The following is a 16,662-nucleotide window of genomic DNA, read 5'->3' on the forward strand; positions in this document are numbered from 1 at the left end:
TTAAGATCAAAATCTTATTTCAAGATGAAAAATGACCAAGTATTCTGTAATAGCCATTACGAAGTACTTAAGACTTAACACTGATTTCAACCCAAATCTCTGAGTATTTTTCCCCAAATTCTAATTTCTGTCTGTAAGTTTCACTTATCCTATCTCATCTCTTCACAGACCACCAAAATTTTGACAATCATCCTTTCAGTAGCCCACCCTTCTGGAAATATAACCGACCTTCAAAACTTAGCTTGAGAACCTTGTTTTTTGGCAAACTATTCTTCCAAGAACTTCTAAACAAAATAGTTTTAATGTTCAGTAAATTCATATATGGTAAGAAGAATGCCTGTCTAATTACTTTTATCTGTCACAGAACATTTCTTTTTTTCCCTTTTTAACATATCACAAAAGCCAAGTAACATCTATTCATCTGTAGTTTGCTTTCCTCACTTAGAGTCTTAGTATAATTCTATACACACATTATTTAGGAAAACAGATTTTTTTTTTATTTTTTTTTTCAAAAATTTCAGATGAAGACGCGAGTAACATATGTTATAGTTTGTTAGGTTGATTTAGTGTACTGCTATTATACACAAGGCCTGCTTTCTCTCATACTGTACATTTGTACAGTTATTTAACCCATACTTTAAGGGACTGAACAATTCTGTTGCAGACAAACATATATAGCAGTTGATACCTTGTTGTATAACTATAGAGTCCAGTCTCAGTTTTATTTCAGCTCTTTCTACAATCCTCTCTTCAACAGTATTATCAGTGATTAGTCGAAACACCCGTACTGGTTTCTTTTGACCAATACGATGCGCACGATCCTAACAAACATAAATCAATGAGTGTTCAGCAACAAAAAAAAACTCACAAGCAATAGACAGTTAGCTTGCAGAAACAGCAGACAAACTAGCATGTACTTCTTAATTCCTTACTTATTCAGGACCATACAAAAACATAATACCAGTATAGTAATATTTACTATATCTGGCTATTACACCTTTTAAGTTTCGGTCATTCTATCACAATAAGTGCATCTACCTCATCATAAATGAGGATAACTGAACTTCTGTCTAGACTGCGATTGGGAAGTGGAGATACAACAATATATACATACACACACCTGCCCTGCTTCAAACTAATGCTCTCACTTGAAATAGGTATTGAAACTTTGTCATCCCTGGCTTGAGCATATTAATTCTATGGGCAAAGTCCATGCAGCCACAGCTTCAATACTGTAGTGGTTCCAAGCTACCTACATTAAAGCATTGATACGCAGCTCACATAGTACAGGTACAATACACAGCAAATGAGGTTACATGGCTAACATACTATACTTATTTGTAACAAAACATGTTTATTGTCTCTGGAAAACATGAATAAAAATATTATTTTGTCCTCTTAAATAAAAAAAGTTAAACAACTGCCCTTCAAGCTGTTGGTACCAGGATTTTCTGACTGTCTTTTACACATAAGTCGTTAAAACCTTTACTCTCCTGCATAATATTCATTTCGTCCTGTAAATCATACTAAAGCTCTCAAATCACACTCATCAGTTTCCAGGAAGTCAGTCTACTATTGGCAGTCAGCATGCTCAAGGAAAGGTTGAGTTATTCACAGTAATTATTTGATGTGTTTAAATGCATTAAAACACAAACAAAACCAAACACAAACCAAAGAACAAATACACCACCCCCCAATCATGCAAGAAGGATCACGTGAGTTTTATTCCACATGAAACAAGTTATAAACCTGATTTTTTGATATTCAGCATTCAGGAAGTGAAGATTTTAGTATGTTTAACCTGAAGATAAGGGTGTTTTTTTCCTGGCATCACCACCGAGTGATTTTACACTTATGCAAAAACAAGGTGGGTTGCAAAAGCATAAGCTTCCCAAGAGGAAGGAATATAGAGCTGCATGCTTTTAATTATTTGCTCTTATTTTGGAAACAGTCTGCTGTTACTCATTTACTGTGGTCTTCTGAAAAAAACAGAGTAATTCTATGGATAAACGATATTGCTACAGTATTTTGACAGAAGTAATTTTATTCAATTATGAAAATGATTGAGACCGATATTTACAGAGAAAAACGTACAGCTTCTTCCAGAATTCTGTTCATGCCCTTTTTATGCAATTCCTTAGTTTCTTGGTATTAAATACAAAGAGTAAAGAAAAAAAAACAAAAATGCAAGTTCTGGAAACACAATGACAATTTTAACAAATGAATGTGTATTAGGGAGTTAACTCACCATGGCTTGCAGATCTACTTGAGGGTTCCAATCTGAATCATACAGAATAACCACATCAGCAGTTGCCAAATTAATTCCAAGACCTCCAGCTCTGGTACTCAGCATGAAAATGAATTTACTGCTGTTGGGAGCATTAAATGTGTCTATTGCTTCCTAAAAGAAAAAAAAGCATCATTAAAGTATCAGTTTTCAAACGAACTTCCAATATGCTGGTGGTTTTTCAATTACATTTCTTTGAAATTTACAGAATTTTCATACCAAAACCGATTTTTTATGTAAGCAAGAAACTGTAGGTTTGCATCGGTGGAAAAATCCATTCTGAGACTACAAAATATTACATTTTTCATTTAGTTGAGCAACAAATGAAACTTACTTTAGTGTGGACTTTAGTTAGGAAAAACATATACCTTAAGCAGCTTTTTAAAATTGTACCATTTTTGCTTTACTTTAAGCAATGATGTAGCTACTTACATATATATATATATATATATAAAAAAAATTTGTAACTTCTTTATAATCCAATATGTAAACCAAAGACATTTCTCATTTATATACAACTTTCCCACCTCTCTCTCTTCATGTGGTGTCTGTCCATCAAGTCGGCAGTACTCATATCCACGCCACATGCAATAGTCTTCCAAAATATCCAGTAAGCGAGTCATCTGACTAAAAAGCAGAACTCTGGAACCTGACATAACACAGAAGGTTTTGACGTTGGTTTTATGTTTTCACATTAATCTTATCACAGAGCCTAGTATAGAGCATGAGTAAGAATTCACGTGAAATTCTGTACTATGCCTAACTTACTCAAATAAGTCTTCTGAAGTTACTTTTCTGGTATTGATTTAAGATCTCTTCAAGACAGGTTATTTGATAATTTATACAGAAATACACAGATGAAGAAACAGAACACTGAAAACCATGGTAAGGTAAGTAGCTAACAACTGATGTGCACAAACTAATCCTCTCATCAGAATTTTTCTTAAAGACAGCAGAAGGGAGGCTCTGCTTTTCCTTTCCTTCTACTTCTCCATATTATTAGTCTTCCTCATCATTTCTGCAAGACTTCCTTCCACCCATGTGTTAAGATCTACAGAAAAATGATTCTCAACAAAAACCTCACTGAAAGTAATGAATACATCCACTGGAGCAAAGACAAGAATGAATCTATGCAATTTTTGACAGACGGTTTTACTTACGAGCATTCAGATCACTACTGTTCATAAACGGTACTCACCTTGCTCTCTGAGTTTTGCTAGCAGTTTATCCAGAACTAACATTTTACCACTGTTAGTGATGAGATGCGTGTCAGTGGTGTAAGGAGGGCCCGGCTCAGCACCATCAAATAAGTAAGGATGGTTACAGCACTTCCGCAGCTGCATCAGGATATTGAGCAGACGCATCTTATCCATTTTCCCAGCTGAATTCAGGATATCAATATCTTTCATCAGGATCCTTGTATACCTGAAGTTTTACAGGCAATTTTGAACAACTCTTAGTTTTCATTTGGTATTTAAAACATGAATGAAACCCTGCAATATCCCCAATAATTTATTTCTAGATGCAGGAGTTTGTTTTGTTGATATAATAATGAGCTATATTATTATGATGAAATTTGGCAAAAATGTCTGACTGATAATAAAGACTTATAAATCCATACCTAAATATGAAAGGCAATCTGTCTGTGAGTGGCAGTGATCTGTCATTTACTGGGTTACCTCACACTTCCATTTTAGAACTACAAAGTGGATTAAAGACCTGCTGCTATGCTGACCTGGCTCCTTTTCTCATCTCTCTTCTGGGTATGTAGCTCCTCAAGGTTCTGTTTTAATTTCAGCTCAGACTTTTATTGGTGCATACATACTTGGACGAAAGGAGGAAACTTAGTAGGCGTGTGTTCTTTCAAACAAAATTAAGGAAGGAAAAGAAGTTTCTGCTTTCTTCCTCCCAACCCTTTCCATTACCCTTCCTGAGCTCTTTGTAACTTGTGCATCTTTAAAAAAAAAAGCCCTAGAGACAGCTATAAATAGGCTTCTCCATCTGACTGTCTTAACATGCAACTACAAGAAAAAAAAAAAAAAAGAAAAAAATCAGTGTGAAGAGCTGTAGTGTTCTTTATCAGAAAAGAATCTTACTTTGATGTAAATAACTCACCATTCCCTCTGCATTTTGCTGAGCCCAAGATAAATTTTTACTTCCTTCTTTGGAGGCAAACTCTTTTCTACTTCAGCTTTTATGCGACGTAATAAAAATGGCTTCAAAACCTACACAAATTAAGAGTTTTTCCACAGATAAGTTTACAAAATTGATTGTCTCAAATACAAGACTAATAGATTCAATTATCTGATATTTATTCAGAACTAATCAGTATATATTGCTGTCATGGTGACTCCTTCAGAAAAATTCTATTAAACCTGAAAAACAAAGCTGTCCACCAATAGGCTAAGCTTACACATAAATATGTAACACTACATAAAGATTGCCATTATTCAGCCCAGTTGTTACCCTAAGCAAGGTCCAAACCCATAAGCTTATAAAAATCTATTTATTACTTGTAGCATAAGCTCTGTTTCATTTCCACTAGCAGCGTATACAAAACACACCATTTCAAAGATAAGCAATGTATGTTGTATTTCCTTCTGATTTGTTTTGTTACCATGTAATGATAAATGTCTTTTATTTCATGCACAGTAAAACAAAGGTAAAGGCATGCCTTTATTCAGACTAGCATGACACATGTACCAGTATACTATTCATAATAATAAATGGTTTCAAAAAGACCTCAAAATTCTTCATTTGCACATTTTATGTATAGATTTTGTCTGCTTCAAACAGTAATGTTACAAAAAGCAGTATCTATAATAGTGAGTTCTGACATTTAATTCATGAAAATTCTGCTGGGCATTTCTGTAACTACGTACCTTCACATTCACCTTCTCAACTTTGAGATGAAGGGGGAAATAACCTGCTTTTCTTTTTTACCCTGTGTATGCCAACGATGACACATGATTACAGCTTTAATTACTTACAGCATGAAGTCTTTCTACAAGTTTCTGATCACCGAGACAATTTTTAGTGTCGAACCACGAGTCAAAATCCTGTGGTGAGAAACAGCACAATTGGTATGAACACTTTATCATTTGTGGTTTTAACAGACACATATTGACTCTCTTTCACTCCAGCTGAGAGCGGCATAAATCTTGAGACAAATGACTTCTATGACTGAAAGAAAAAAAATCAGTCTGCAATTCTGTGCCAGCTCCCCAGCACGTTATAATATTCAAGTCAACTCAGTAACTCTGCAGACAAAACACTACTACTCTGCTTAGTTTACAATGGTTTTCCACACTCGTCACTGCAGTGTCCAAGGTCTTCCCCTTAGTGCTTGTGTCATGATGGGGCAATAAGGTAAAAAAAGAAAAAAAAACGCATCCTTAATTAAACGACATGGACGACAGAGCAAAACCAGCAGAAGCAAGCAATAAAAGTACAAGAAAACATTAACAGTAAAAGATAAGAAAGATGTCTCAAGTTCTAAATTAAAAAAGGTTATGCCTATTTGGATGCTTCATATTCTTCACTCTGCACTGCTTTTCCAAGTTTTCTTCCATTTTGCATAATTCCTGAACTATTTAGAGTATTACATTTCCTATTACTGGCCTGAGGCCTTATCTGCACTAACAGAATCCACTGTTTTAGTTAGGTAGAGAAAAAAAGCTTGTCTAGAGTTAGGTCAACCACAGAGCTTCTACTGAATCCAGGACTTGCACATCATATGGCTTTTACTAGGCTCGTCATTCTTCTCTTCTGCAGAAAGCAGCCTGGGAATCAAAACAATAAGAACAAGACTGTACTTCCAAACCTCAACTTACATCTGCAGAATTGAAGACATCAGGCAAAAGAAAATTGAGTAATGCCCACAGTTCATGGAGGTTATTCTGTAAAGGAGTTCCTGTAAGCAGCAATCGATTCGTTGTCTTGAACTCACGTACAATCTCTGACAGCTAGAAATACAACAAATAGTCATCATCATCACATACATTTAAGCATAATGAACTTTCATCAGTTTCTGATACCTGGAACAGTGACAACTAAATTTAAAGACAGTGAGCTACCTATGAAATTCATGTTTACCACACAATAGCTTTCGGCTTATTTTTTAAAAAAATACCACACGTAACGCTTAAAAATCTGCTACAATCAGATGGAATCTTTTGTGTCAAACTATCTTCAAAGTATCAAGCAATTTTGAATTTACCTTAGACTTCTCATTCTTTATTCTGTGGGCTTCATCAATTACCAGGTACCTCCAGTTAAATTTTTTGAAGACTGATTTCTCTTTAATTACCATTTCGTATGATGTAACACAAACATCCCATTCACCAGGCATCATAACATCCCGGATAAAAGCAGCCTAAAGCAGAACAACTGAATTAATAAAAATTTATAAACATGAACAATTTACATGGAATTCAGTGAAACCGATCTCTGCCAACATTACTGACGCACTAAGCTAGCACACAGAAGACGACTCTGAAACATCTTTCCAGTAACTGAAAGTTACTGTAATAAAAGCCTTCAATCCCTTGTACTTTAGGCACAGACAGACCATCAGCTGGGGTTAAGCAAAACACCAATTTTCTCTTATTCAAAACTAAATATTTAGTCTTCAGCATAATTTTTCTGTAATTTAGATACAATACATACTACCATTAGGGAAAAAAAAAACACTAAACTAACTAGTCCAAAGACACAATCCACAAAAAAGTGTTTCAAAACAGCTCATGGAGCCCACTTTCATCTCTCTTCCCTAAAGATCTCCCTCTTCTGTCCCATCTCTATTTTGGAAGTGATACATATCTAGGCATATAAATCCTTTCACATGAAAGAATATCACCCTATGGAAAAGCCACAAATTCAGGTCTCCCGGAACTTACTTAGTAGGGTATACAGATCACCCCAGCTAGTAGGGCTGACATAACTGTTCAAGTCCACGGCCTGAAAGAGCTACCTAATAAAGGAGTGTTCTGTACAATACTATGAACTGACATAAAAATGCAAATGTAAGCTCAGAGGTGCTTTAGACACCACAGAACAGAGAGATTAAAGAGAAAATGAGGAAATGAAGAGTTATGACAATACAAACATAAGACTGAAAGCAAAGAAAGTACAAAGTGAAGATGCACGCTTCACTTCATCACAATCTTAATTTCATTCCACGGAACTAGCAGGTTGGAAGAGACTCTTCACTAATGTAACACTACCAAGATCCACCACTACATCATGTCCCTAAGTGCTGTGTCTACACATCTTTTAAGTAACTCCAGGGATGGTGATTCAACTACTTCCCTGAGCAGCCTGTTCCAATGGTTGACAACCCTTCCTGTGAAGAAATTTTGTCCTAATATCCAATCTAAACCTCCCCTGGCACAACTTGAGGTCATTTCCTCTTGTCCTATCACTTGTTATAACAACCCCAGTTCCCTCAGCCGCTCCTCTTATGACTTGTGCTCAAGACCCTTCTTCACCAGCTTCATTGCTCTTTTTTGGACACACTCCAGCACCTCAATGTCCTTCTTGTAGTGAGGGGTCCAAAACTGAACACAATATTTGAGGTGCAGCCTCACTTCCCTAGTCCTGCTGGCCACACTCTTTCTGATAAAAGCAAGGATGCTACTGGCCTTCTTGGCCACCTAGGCACCAAGTGAAGTACCCGGCACTTAGCCTTGCTGTTAACAGTGGTCTCAGCCCATCAATCCATTCTGTCCAGATCCCTCTGTAGAGTCTTTCTACCCTCAAGCAGTAACAGGCAGCCATGTAATCCAGGAGGCACAGAATTCACAGGAACATCCAGCTCGTTGATCCCCTTCAAATTATAAAACCACCCTATATCTATTTTAAGGCCTTCACTATGAAAGATGAAAAGCTCTACAACAGAATCCTAGTTACAAGGCAAGGTACAGACATAAGACACAAGTACAGAGTAGAAGTCACCTAAAAAAGGTGAAGAAAGAGGTAACAAAGTGAGGGCAATAAAGGAAACTGAATAAACACTGTCACAATGCAAAGACAGAAGAAATCAAAAAGAGGTGCAAAAATCAAAGAGGAAGACAACAGAAAAAGAAGTCAGACAGCTGTACTTTGATCCCAGTCTATTATTTCACCTCCTGATTTACATTTTTGCCTCACAGTTACCAGCATGACATTTTGCTTTTTCAACACTAATATAGCTAAAGATTACTAAAAACCACTGTAGTTAAGGAAGTAGCTTAGGGAGAATTACACATAATCAAATGCTAGTTTTTGACAAATAATGCGTACATCTTTGATATGTAGAGCACTTACTCTGGCATCTTTATCTCCAATGAGGCAAACAGCACGTAATGATGGAACCCAGCGTTTGAATTCATTCATCCAGTTGTGTAAAGTTGATTTTGGAACCAGGACCATGTGTGGCCCAGGAATGTTTCGGTAATGCTTCAGATAGCCTAATAATGCTATTGTTTGCAGAGTCTTACCAAGACCCTGCATTGACAAAGAGGGAGGGGGAAGAAACATGCTGAAATGAAATACCATACAGAAATAGTTTCAATTTTCCTACTATATAATTACGCCACTTAAATTGCTTAAGGCAAACTACACAACAAATGTTTGCAGTACAATTTCTTTCATTGCATTACAATTTCAGTTGTGACAAATCTAACTGTTGCAGAATGACGCATACTACTGCATATACATTAAATACAATAGGCACTTTAATGTTAAATTTTGCTCAATAATTACCACAAAAATTCCAAAAGATTACTGCTTACCATTTCATCTGCCAGAATGCCATTAACACCATTTTCATACAATGAGATCATCCAGTTCAAACCTCTAACCTGATAATCTCTTAGTGTTCCTCCTTTCACATCTGTAAATGTAAGATTCCTCTAAGTAGAAAAATACTAATTCTACGTAGAAAATTTCACTTGTGATCTGCTCAGATCTTAATTACATCAAAACAATCAGAAAACTGTTAATACAATACTTACATGAAGGAGACTCCTCAAATCGAATACACACATTAGATGTTTTTCGACTCTCTGACAACAGCTCTTCATCTTCTTCTTGTTCTGTGCGCCTGTGACGATAACTAAAGACAGAATCCAAGATTCATGTTTATATGAAATAGTTTCAAATATGATTATAAAATAAAGAAACAAATTATAACAGAAACAGTCATTGATCTACAATGCGTGTGTTCTAGTACCCTGACCAAAATCATATCCTGTTAATAAGTTATTCCTTATGGTTCATTCCAGCTTTAATTAGAAAGTCTGACACAAAACCCTCTCCTCCAGAGACATAACGATATCCTGACACCAAGTATCAAGAGTTCTCTAAGGTGCTTTTTAATGAGCAACACAGAAATACAAGACACACATCAGTGTTGGCCTTAGAATCAATTACTTCATAACTATACCATTCAGAAAAATCAAATATTCAAGTAAAAAAAATTAAAACAATTTATAAAATAGAAAATATCAATTTGGAAATGTTCCAAAAACTAGTTGCTTCCTATTACAAGACCCCTCAGAAACACTACATGCAGGCTATGCCTCCACTACTGACTAATACAGACATACTAGAGGAGCAAGACAATTGGTGCTGAGGATCCAACATCCACACTACATGTACGTTGCCCTGTTTTAACTTGGTCTAGCTCCACTCTCATCCCTCTGACACATTCACTACCAGCTGGAGCATATCAGCTACATTTCTGGAATGCATCTTCTAGTTCAGCATCACACAAAAGAAATTCGTTTCACGTGCTCCACAATCACTCCCCCATACGACGAAAGCATGGTAAGTGGCAAGAATCAGAGAATTTACTTTTAAAGCACATTCCTGATCCAAGGTCATTCTAACGTTGATGGATCAGCATGCATACACCAAACAGCTTTTAAAGAAATTATGATAACACCATTAACAGGAAAAGTTCTGGACTTACTTAAAGCAAAATCTCTATGCTATTAACTAAATAGATATGCATAATTTGTTTGAAAGTGTAAGAAGTTGGAAATAAAAATAAAACATACTCCCCAGCTGAAATCAAACTCTGTTTTTCATCTTTCTTCATCCGTGGCCGTCCCAGCTTGACTTTCAATGGAGATGTTGGTGATTTTTGTGCCGCAGGCTGAATAAAATGTGCAAAAAGTTCTGTCTGCTTCAGGAGGAATTCAAATCTTTTTGCTCGATCTGCTTTCTAGTTTCCAAAGTGTGGAGAAAATTTAAAAAAATAAAAATCAGTAACTTTTCTTCATAAAAAAGTTTATTTTTATCAAGAAACAGAATTCGGACGCTTGTGAGAACAACTTATATGAAGACAGACTGACAAGACCATCCACCTACTGTTAGCCAACTCAGAGAGCTACAAGCATCATGAAATAGCTCTTGAGCTGCTTCAGCTTACAGCTAAATATGAATTGCACCCAATTGTAATGTTGCTGAAACAATCCTTCATGAATACTGCAGCAATCTGGAAGACACGTCAGGACTTGAGAACCTTATCCCAGCAACTCATCCCCATTCAAAATAAAAGATTAGTAAAAAAACCACAAAACCAGTTTATTGTATGGATTACTTAAGTCTGCACAGCACACCAGCAACTGTGAAGGTATCCTTTAAAGGACTGTCTAAAAAAGATAAAGAAAAAACAAAGGTTCTGACTTATTGCAAATCCTAACCTTGCTCCAGTCAGTAGCAAAATTTATATCAGCTTCAAGGCTATAAGGATTTGACCGAAGACAACAATGCAGCAGCTCTGCTTTTAGAAGTATGACTGAAGTAAAAGATACACCAGCTCAATACTGCTTTCACTGGTTTGTGAATTTTGCTGTCAGATTTCAAACTTAAACCATTTCATTTTTGCCACATCAATGAGGCATATGCACTTCACTATACAGAACCAGAAAAACATGTCCTTCTCTGTATTTAAAAGACAACACATTACATAACTTTTTAAGAAAAATATGATAAAATGCAAATGCTACCTGACACAATACAATTGTTATCAGTTTCTCTATGCCATTTTTAAGCATCGCATAACGCTACCACTTAAAGCAATTTTCATGTGATCTCATTTATATATCTTGATATAAACTACAAAAGCGAAATTGTAGTTCTGTACAATAACCTTTATAAGAAATATACAAACAACAGAAAGCTTTTGCGCAGGTAACTTACATGCAAGTAAAAGTGCTCTAGCAGCAATAACATAAACCAAAGAAAAGAGCAATAGAAATGAATCTGACGTGCAATGCATGATCTTGCCACATGAGGGCAATGCCTTTCTTCTAATAGCATACCACTTACCACCAAATAAACATCTTTGCAAAGATCTCCCGGAAAAAAAATTGCTGCTATTTTTCCCTTGCATTCATTATTGGACCATTTGTGTAAATAACTTGATAACCAAATAAACTGTAAACATCAAGTAAAACTTTTAGGAAGAAAAGTTCTAAACGGAGGAGGAAAGACATGGATGTTTATGCTTCTACAGGATAAAAAAAACTGTTTTGTTGTGAAAACACTTACCATCTTCTCTTCATATTCTGGGTCAACTTCTTTTTCAGGTCTAGCTGCCTTTGGAGGAAGTTTGAGTTGAAACGGGGGATCATTTTTCTGGAATTCAAATTTTAAACACTTTATAAATATCAGCTTCTTTATTTGGTAAGGCAAAAGGATATCAAACTGAATAAACCTATGCACTACAAGTTTAGCATGCTACTTTTAAAAAAATAATTATTTCAAAGTCAAGTGACTGCATTAATCATATTAATTCACCCAAAGCAGAACCTGATATCCATGATGAAACTGAAGAGGAGATATGACCAGATAAAATGTAAGTTGAAGATGTGTCTCATCCTCCTATTTATGTCTACAAATAGGATCCAAGTTGAAAGCACTGGAAGCACTGAAAGAGGATGAAGTTTAATGTTTCACAGACATCTTGCTTTAAATGCATAATTAAATTTCTGGCAATTACATCTTGTTTGGGTTTTGTTTGTTTCCACTTCTAGGTGAATACTCAGAGTTCATTTGGAAACACAGGTTTAACTACGCTTAGCTATATACCTAGCAAGTGACACAAACTAAACAACCAAATCAATCCATGCAGCAATCACGGCATGGTATACTCTTAGTTAACGAAGAACTACCTTATTTAATATAAATGAAAGAAACAGTAACAAAAATAGCTGACTTTTGTAGTTTATGAGATTCTTTTCTGTCTTCAATTGGGAAGCTCAAAGCAGATTTCCACAACTTCAACGGCTACAGTGCTTTATATATTAAAAAAAAAAAGAAAACAAAAAAACAAAAAAACACCAGAAACAAAAAACCTGGCCAAACCCATGATATTGGCAAAATATCTTTGTTTTAAAAAAGAACTGAGGGAGAAATGTTTGGTGGATTTTTTTTTTTCCTAATTCAGTCTTTGACATATGCCTTTTTATGCACCTCCTGCAAATAAAAAAATATGAAATTTTTTTTTGAGATGCACTAAATTATAAAAATGGTTTTAAAAAAGCACTGACTAATCTGAAAGGATCTGCCAAAGTGCACGTCTCTATAAAATGTAGCAGAGCAGAGTCTTAATCTGACAAGTGCTTTAAGTATCAGCCTACTATAAATACATTAAAATGAAATAATAATTAATGCAAACTATTCAAAGTCAAGTAGCAAAACCAGACCAAAATGGGACTAAATATGTAGAAGTCTGTCACGGAACTTAAGTTTCAGAACTGTTACTGATAAATATATATGCCAACTTACTCTGTAACTTTCAGCACACTCATGCAAATGGAAGGAATATTTTCTAAAGTCAGAGATCACCTTTTCAAGTTTTGGCCCAAAGGCATAATTCTCTACAAAGATGAATAGTACTAACAGTATAATGAAGTCATTTGACAATGTAATGATTTTATAAATGCAGGAGTTTGGTTTTGCAAGGCCAAATGATTATGTTGGAAATAGGTAGCATTAGAAATGTTCTATTCACTTACAGCTTCTTCAATCATATAGGTAATTAGGTCATCACAGAAGGCAGTGTTAGAAACATGCCAAAGAGCAGATCATATAACTATGTGTATATTCACACCCCCATTATATTACTAGATAACATACTCTCCAGTAAGAGAGACTGTCAGAGCTAATATAAGGCCCAATCTTTCTTATTAAAGTGACAAAATACTTCTCCTTAGAGGAAAACAAAATTGACAGTAGGCCATTTCAGATGTCTCCCTCGCTTCCTCTAGAAATAAATTACATAGATATGTGCTACGGGAAAAAAGCTGTCTGTCTGCCTCAGGTACGTATGAAGTTTCTCCTGGACAAAGCAGAACAATTCAGTATTATGAGAATCCCTTTTAACTGCAAGTTTTTCATGTAAAATGTAATGCAATTTTATCTTTCTAAACCCAAAGGCAGATGGCTCTAATGCCAGTTCTGTATTACCGAGATTTCCCCAGGAGAATAAAACTTAAGAGTGGCATACAAACCAAACTTATTCAGAAATAAGTATTTGTGAATAACACACTCTGAGTTAAAGAAATGAACTGATATGTAATGCTACTGCAGCCACAGCACTATAAAATCACATCCTACACCTTACCTTTAAAGACAAAACACTGTCCCCTTCCTCACCCCACTGCAGTGTTTGTAGAACACTGATGGCCCCAGAATATTAGAAATAACAAACAGAAGACTGATAAAAGCTGATGAAAGAGACAAACAACTTAAGACACATGCACCCCAATACCCCTTCTCTTCCCCACAGCTTACAAGGGAAAAGAATACGCTGTAGTTTCACTAAAATACTATTCTATGCTAGAGGAGCTAAATGGGTAGTAGGCACGAACGTCACAACCAAACTTTCTTCTGCGTAACGTTCTGATTTATAAAAGTCTACACATTGCCAATTATTAAATTTTGATATGAGTAAGAATACTTCTCTCTTACTACCAACCGGATTACGTACCTAATGCAACACAGAACCACTAAATATTTCAAGTCTGTGCAAGTTTTACCCTAGAAACTTTACACAATGCATCTTCATCACTTAGCGGGCTGACAACAAGAAACAGGAGGATCAGTAGAAGCCTCAGCGCAAACAATTAATTAACCAGCAAAAAAAAGTACTTTCATTTTCAACTCAGGGAGCTAGCTGGTAGCAATCTGCCTCTATCCTTGAAAAGTTTTACATTAAAGATTAAACCCTAAAGAAAGGCCCCTGAAAACAAAAAACATGACCAGGCAGCAGTTTCAAAAATAACAGACCCCAAGTACTCCAAGAATCCAAAACGCTTCCCCTTAAAATCTCTACTAACAGCCAAAACAGAACTAGTGACGTCAGGCTGAGAGAGATTTCGATCTAAGTGCAATACTTAGTCCTAAATTGGGTGGGTCACACGAACACCTAAATAAATAACTGGGAATAAGAACTGCTGCTGCTTTAGTTTACTACTCTTGTAACCTGTGCTATTGAGAACTTTAAACAAATACATTAAGAACAATTAGAAGGCCACTTTTTGTGTTTAACTCACATAGACAAAACGGAAATACATTCCAAATAGCCATTAAGTTAAGACACTGTTTTGGTACTACTACAAGAAGAAAGACTATCTATAGCAAAGTAAAACAGTGAGCACAACAGGTTGCATTACATGCCATTATTATGGAGAATGTGTAACTAAACATATAGCTATGTAACAGATCTGTGGCCTGATATGAAGTGAAATTCCAGTCTGAATAAAAACTCACAGAGCAAAACCTTTTTTTTTTTCCCTTAAGAAACATATTGACCAGTATTGCACAGTAGCACAATGGTAATAATATCTGAAACCATTTACTGCTTTCAAATTATTTCTCCAGGTAGGCATTCTCTAAACATCTAGTACCAACTATTTATTAGTTGACATGCACAAAATTTTGCAGAATAAGTTATATCCAATACAGAAACTTTTTCCCCTGAACAATCAGGTAATGTTCAGAATTACACTGTATCTCGTAGCTGTTTGCATGCATAAGTAATGAAATACAGAATCGAGTGTTCCTGTCAGGCAAAAAAGAACTTTTATCAAGTGGAATTAAAATTCTGATTGCACTAAAATCAGTATTTCTGCAATTTTCTCCAATATCATACATATATATAACACACTGTCATCATTCTTAGTAAGTTTTTTATAAGATTCATTCTTCAGGTTAAATCTTGTCCAGTTTCCAAGGTTACTCGAACACGTCACTTTCCACATTCCTTGTGCCTTAGCCTGTAAGTCTTTTTTTTTTTTTTTTTTTTTTTTTTCCAAAAAACTGAAGGGAGGCGGCTGGCAGCCATACATGCCCTCTTGATGGGTTTATTCTGCACCACGGCTGCCTTCCAGCCGGGCAGAGTGAAGGCTGAAGCCCTGAGGGCTGGGACAGCCCGGTTCAGCCGCCAGCCCTTCGAGGCAACACACCCCTCAGGGCCCTCTCTCCCCCACCCTCGGCTCCACCGCCCCCATCCCGCTCCGGGGCAGCTTCACCTGGGGACAGAACAGAAACAACAGGGCGTGAGGCACTATGAAGGGGACTGGGCTGCACAGGCCGGCTCGCGGCCCTGACCCGGCCGGGCCCTCACGGACGGCGGCCGCCTCAGGGCTGGGACGGCGCGGCCTGAGGGGCGGCGGGGCCGGACACACTCCCCCCCACACCCCGAGCGGTACCTCCTCAGCGCCGGGCTCCTGCGGAGAGGCCGCCGCGGCGGAGGTAGAAGGCAACTCGCCATCCGGGCGGGTGGCGACATCGCCAGGGTCGGTCCCGGTATCCATTTTGTGCGCGGCGGGTACCGGAGCCACTGGGGGAGGGGAGTGGAAAGGCTGAGATGGGGGGGGGGGCGGCCCCACCGCCCCAAACACCGCGCGGCCCCGCCCCTCCCGCGCGGATCTCGCGATACTTCCGAGAGAGGGGACGGGGCCAGGGGACCCCGTTTCCCGCCGAGCGCTGGCGGTTGCCAGCGCTCGGCGGGAAACGGGGTCCCCTGTTACCTGGGCGGTTGCTGAGGTACTTTTCACGTCCTATTCTGCTATCTCTGTAATCTCCAGAGAGCAGCCAGCCTACGGCTCCTCTGCGAGGGGCAGGATGCTCTCTCCTTCCCTTGTCTTCTCAGACATGAGCCCCTGTGGCCTGTGCACAAGCAGGTAGAGCATGTGGACTCCAGGTCTCCCGTGGAGGAATGAAGCATGGAGGGCTGACAAAAGGATAAGGTGCTGCAGGAGCCAGACTGTAGAACAGAATGGCGTGGGGGGCAGAAAGCTTAATGTTTGCGGTTTTTGGCACTGGTGACGCCCCGCCTGAAATACTGCATCCAGTTTTTGGCCCCTCACTACAGGAAA

The 16,662-nt window shown here is 37.5% G+C and overlaps 1 protein-coding gene across 3 annotated transcripts in view; it reads right to left on the reverse strand.

Moving 5' to 3' along the window:
• Positions 1 to 16,145, reverse strand: part of SMARCA1 (SWI/SNF related, matrix associated, actin dependent regulator of chromatin, subfamily a, member 1) — a 35,219-nt gene extending 19,074 nt beyond the window's left edge. For 2 of the 3 annotated variants that reach the window (XM_063345918.1, XM_063345917.1), the window contains exons 1-14: positions 15,994 to 16,145; positions 11,828 to 11,914; positions 10,330 to 10,496; positions 9,283 to 9,383; positions 9,061 to 9,161; positions 8,594 to 8,773; positions 6,507 to 6,662; positions 6,121 to 6,252; positions 5,278 to 5,346; positions 4,403 to 4,512; positions 3,486 to 3,712; positions 2,815 to 2,936; positions 2,249 to 2,401; positions 689 to 821 (exon numbers count right to left, since the gene is read on the reverse strand). In XM_063345918.1, the coding sequence (XP_063201988.1) occupies positions 689 to 821; positions 2,249 to 2,401; positions 2,815 to 2,936; positions 3,486 to 3,712; positions 4,403 to 4,512; positions 5,278 to 5,346; positions 6,121 to 6,252; positions 6,507 to 6,662; positions 8,594 to 8,773; positions 9,061 to 9,161; positions 9,283 to 9,383; positions 10,330 to 10,496; positions 11,828 to 11,914; positions 15,994 to 16,098 (1,843 nt within the window). In that variant the 5' untranslated portion in view covers positions 16,099 to 16,145. Of the gene's footprint in view, positions 1 to 688; positions 822 to 2,248; positions 2,402 to 2,814; positions 2,937 to 3,485; positions 3,713 to 4,402; positions 4,513 to 5,277; positions 5,347 to 6,120; positions 6,253 to 6,506; positions 6,663 to 8,593; positions 8,774 to 9,060; positions 9,162 to 9,282; positions 9,384 to 10,329; positions 10,497 to 11,827; positions 11,915 to 12,088; positions 12,207 to 15,993 lie in introns of all 3 variants that reach the window. The other variant, XM_063345919.1, reaches the window with a different exon arrangement.
• Positions 16,146 to 16,662: the final 517 nt, after the last annotated feature.

This window comes from Chroicocephalus ridibundus, chromosome 9 (assembly GCF_963924245.1).
Source record: "Chroicocephalus ridibundus chromosome 9, bChrRid1.1, whole genome shotgun sequence".
NCBI lineage: Eukaryota > Metazoa > Chordata > Aves > Charadriiformes > Laridae > Chroicocephalus > Chroicocephalus ridibundus.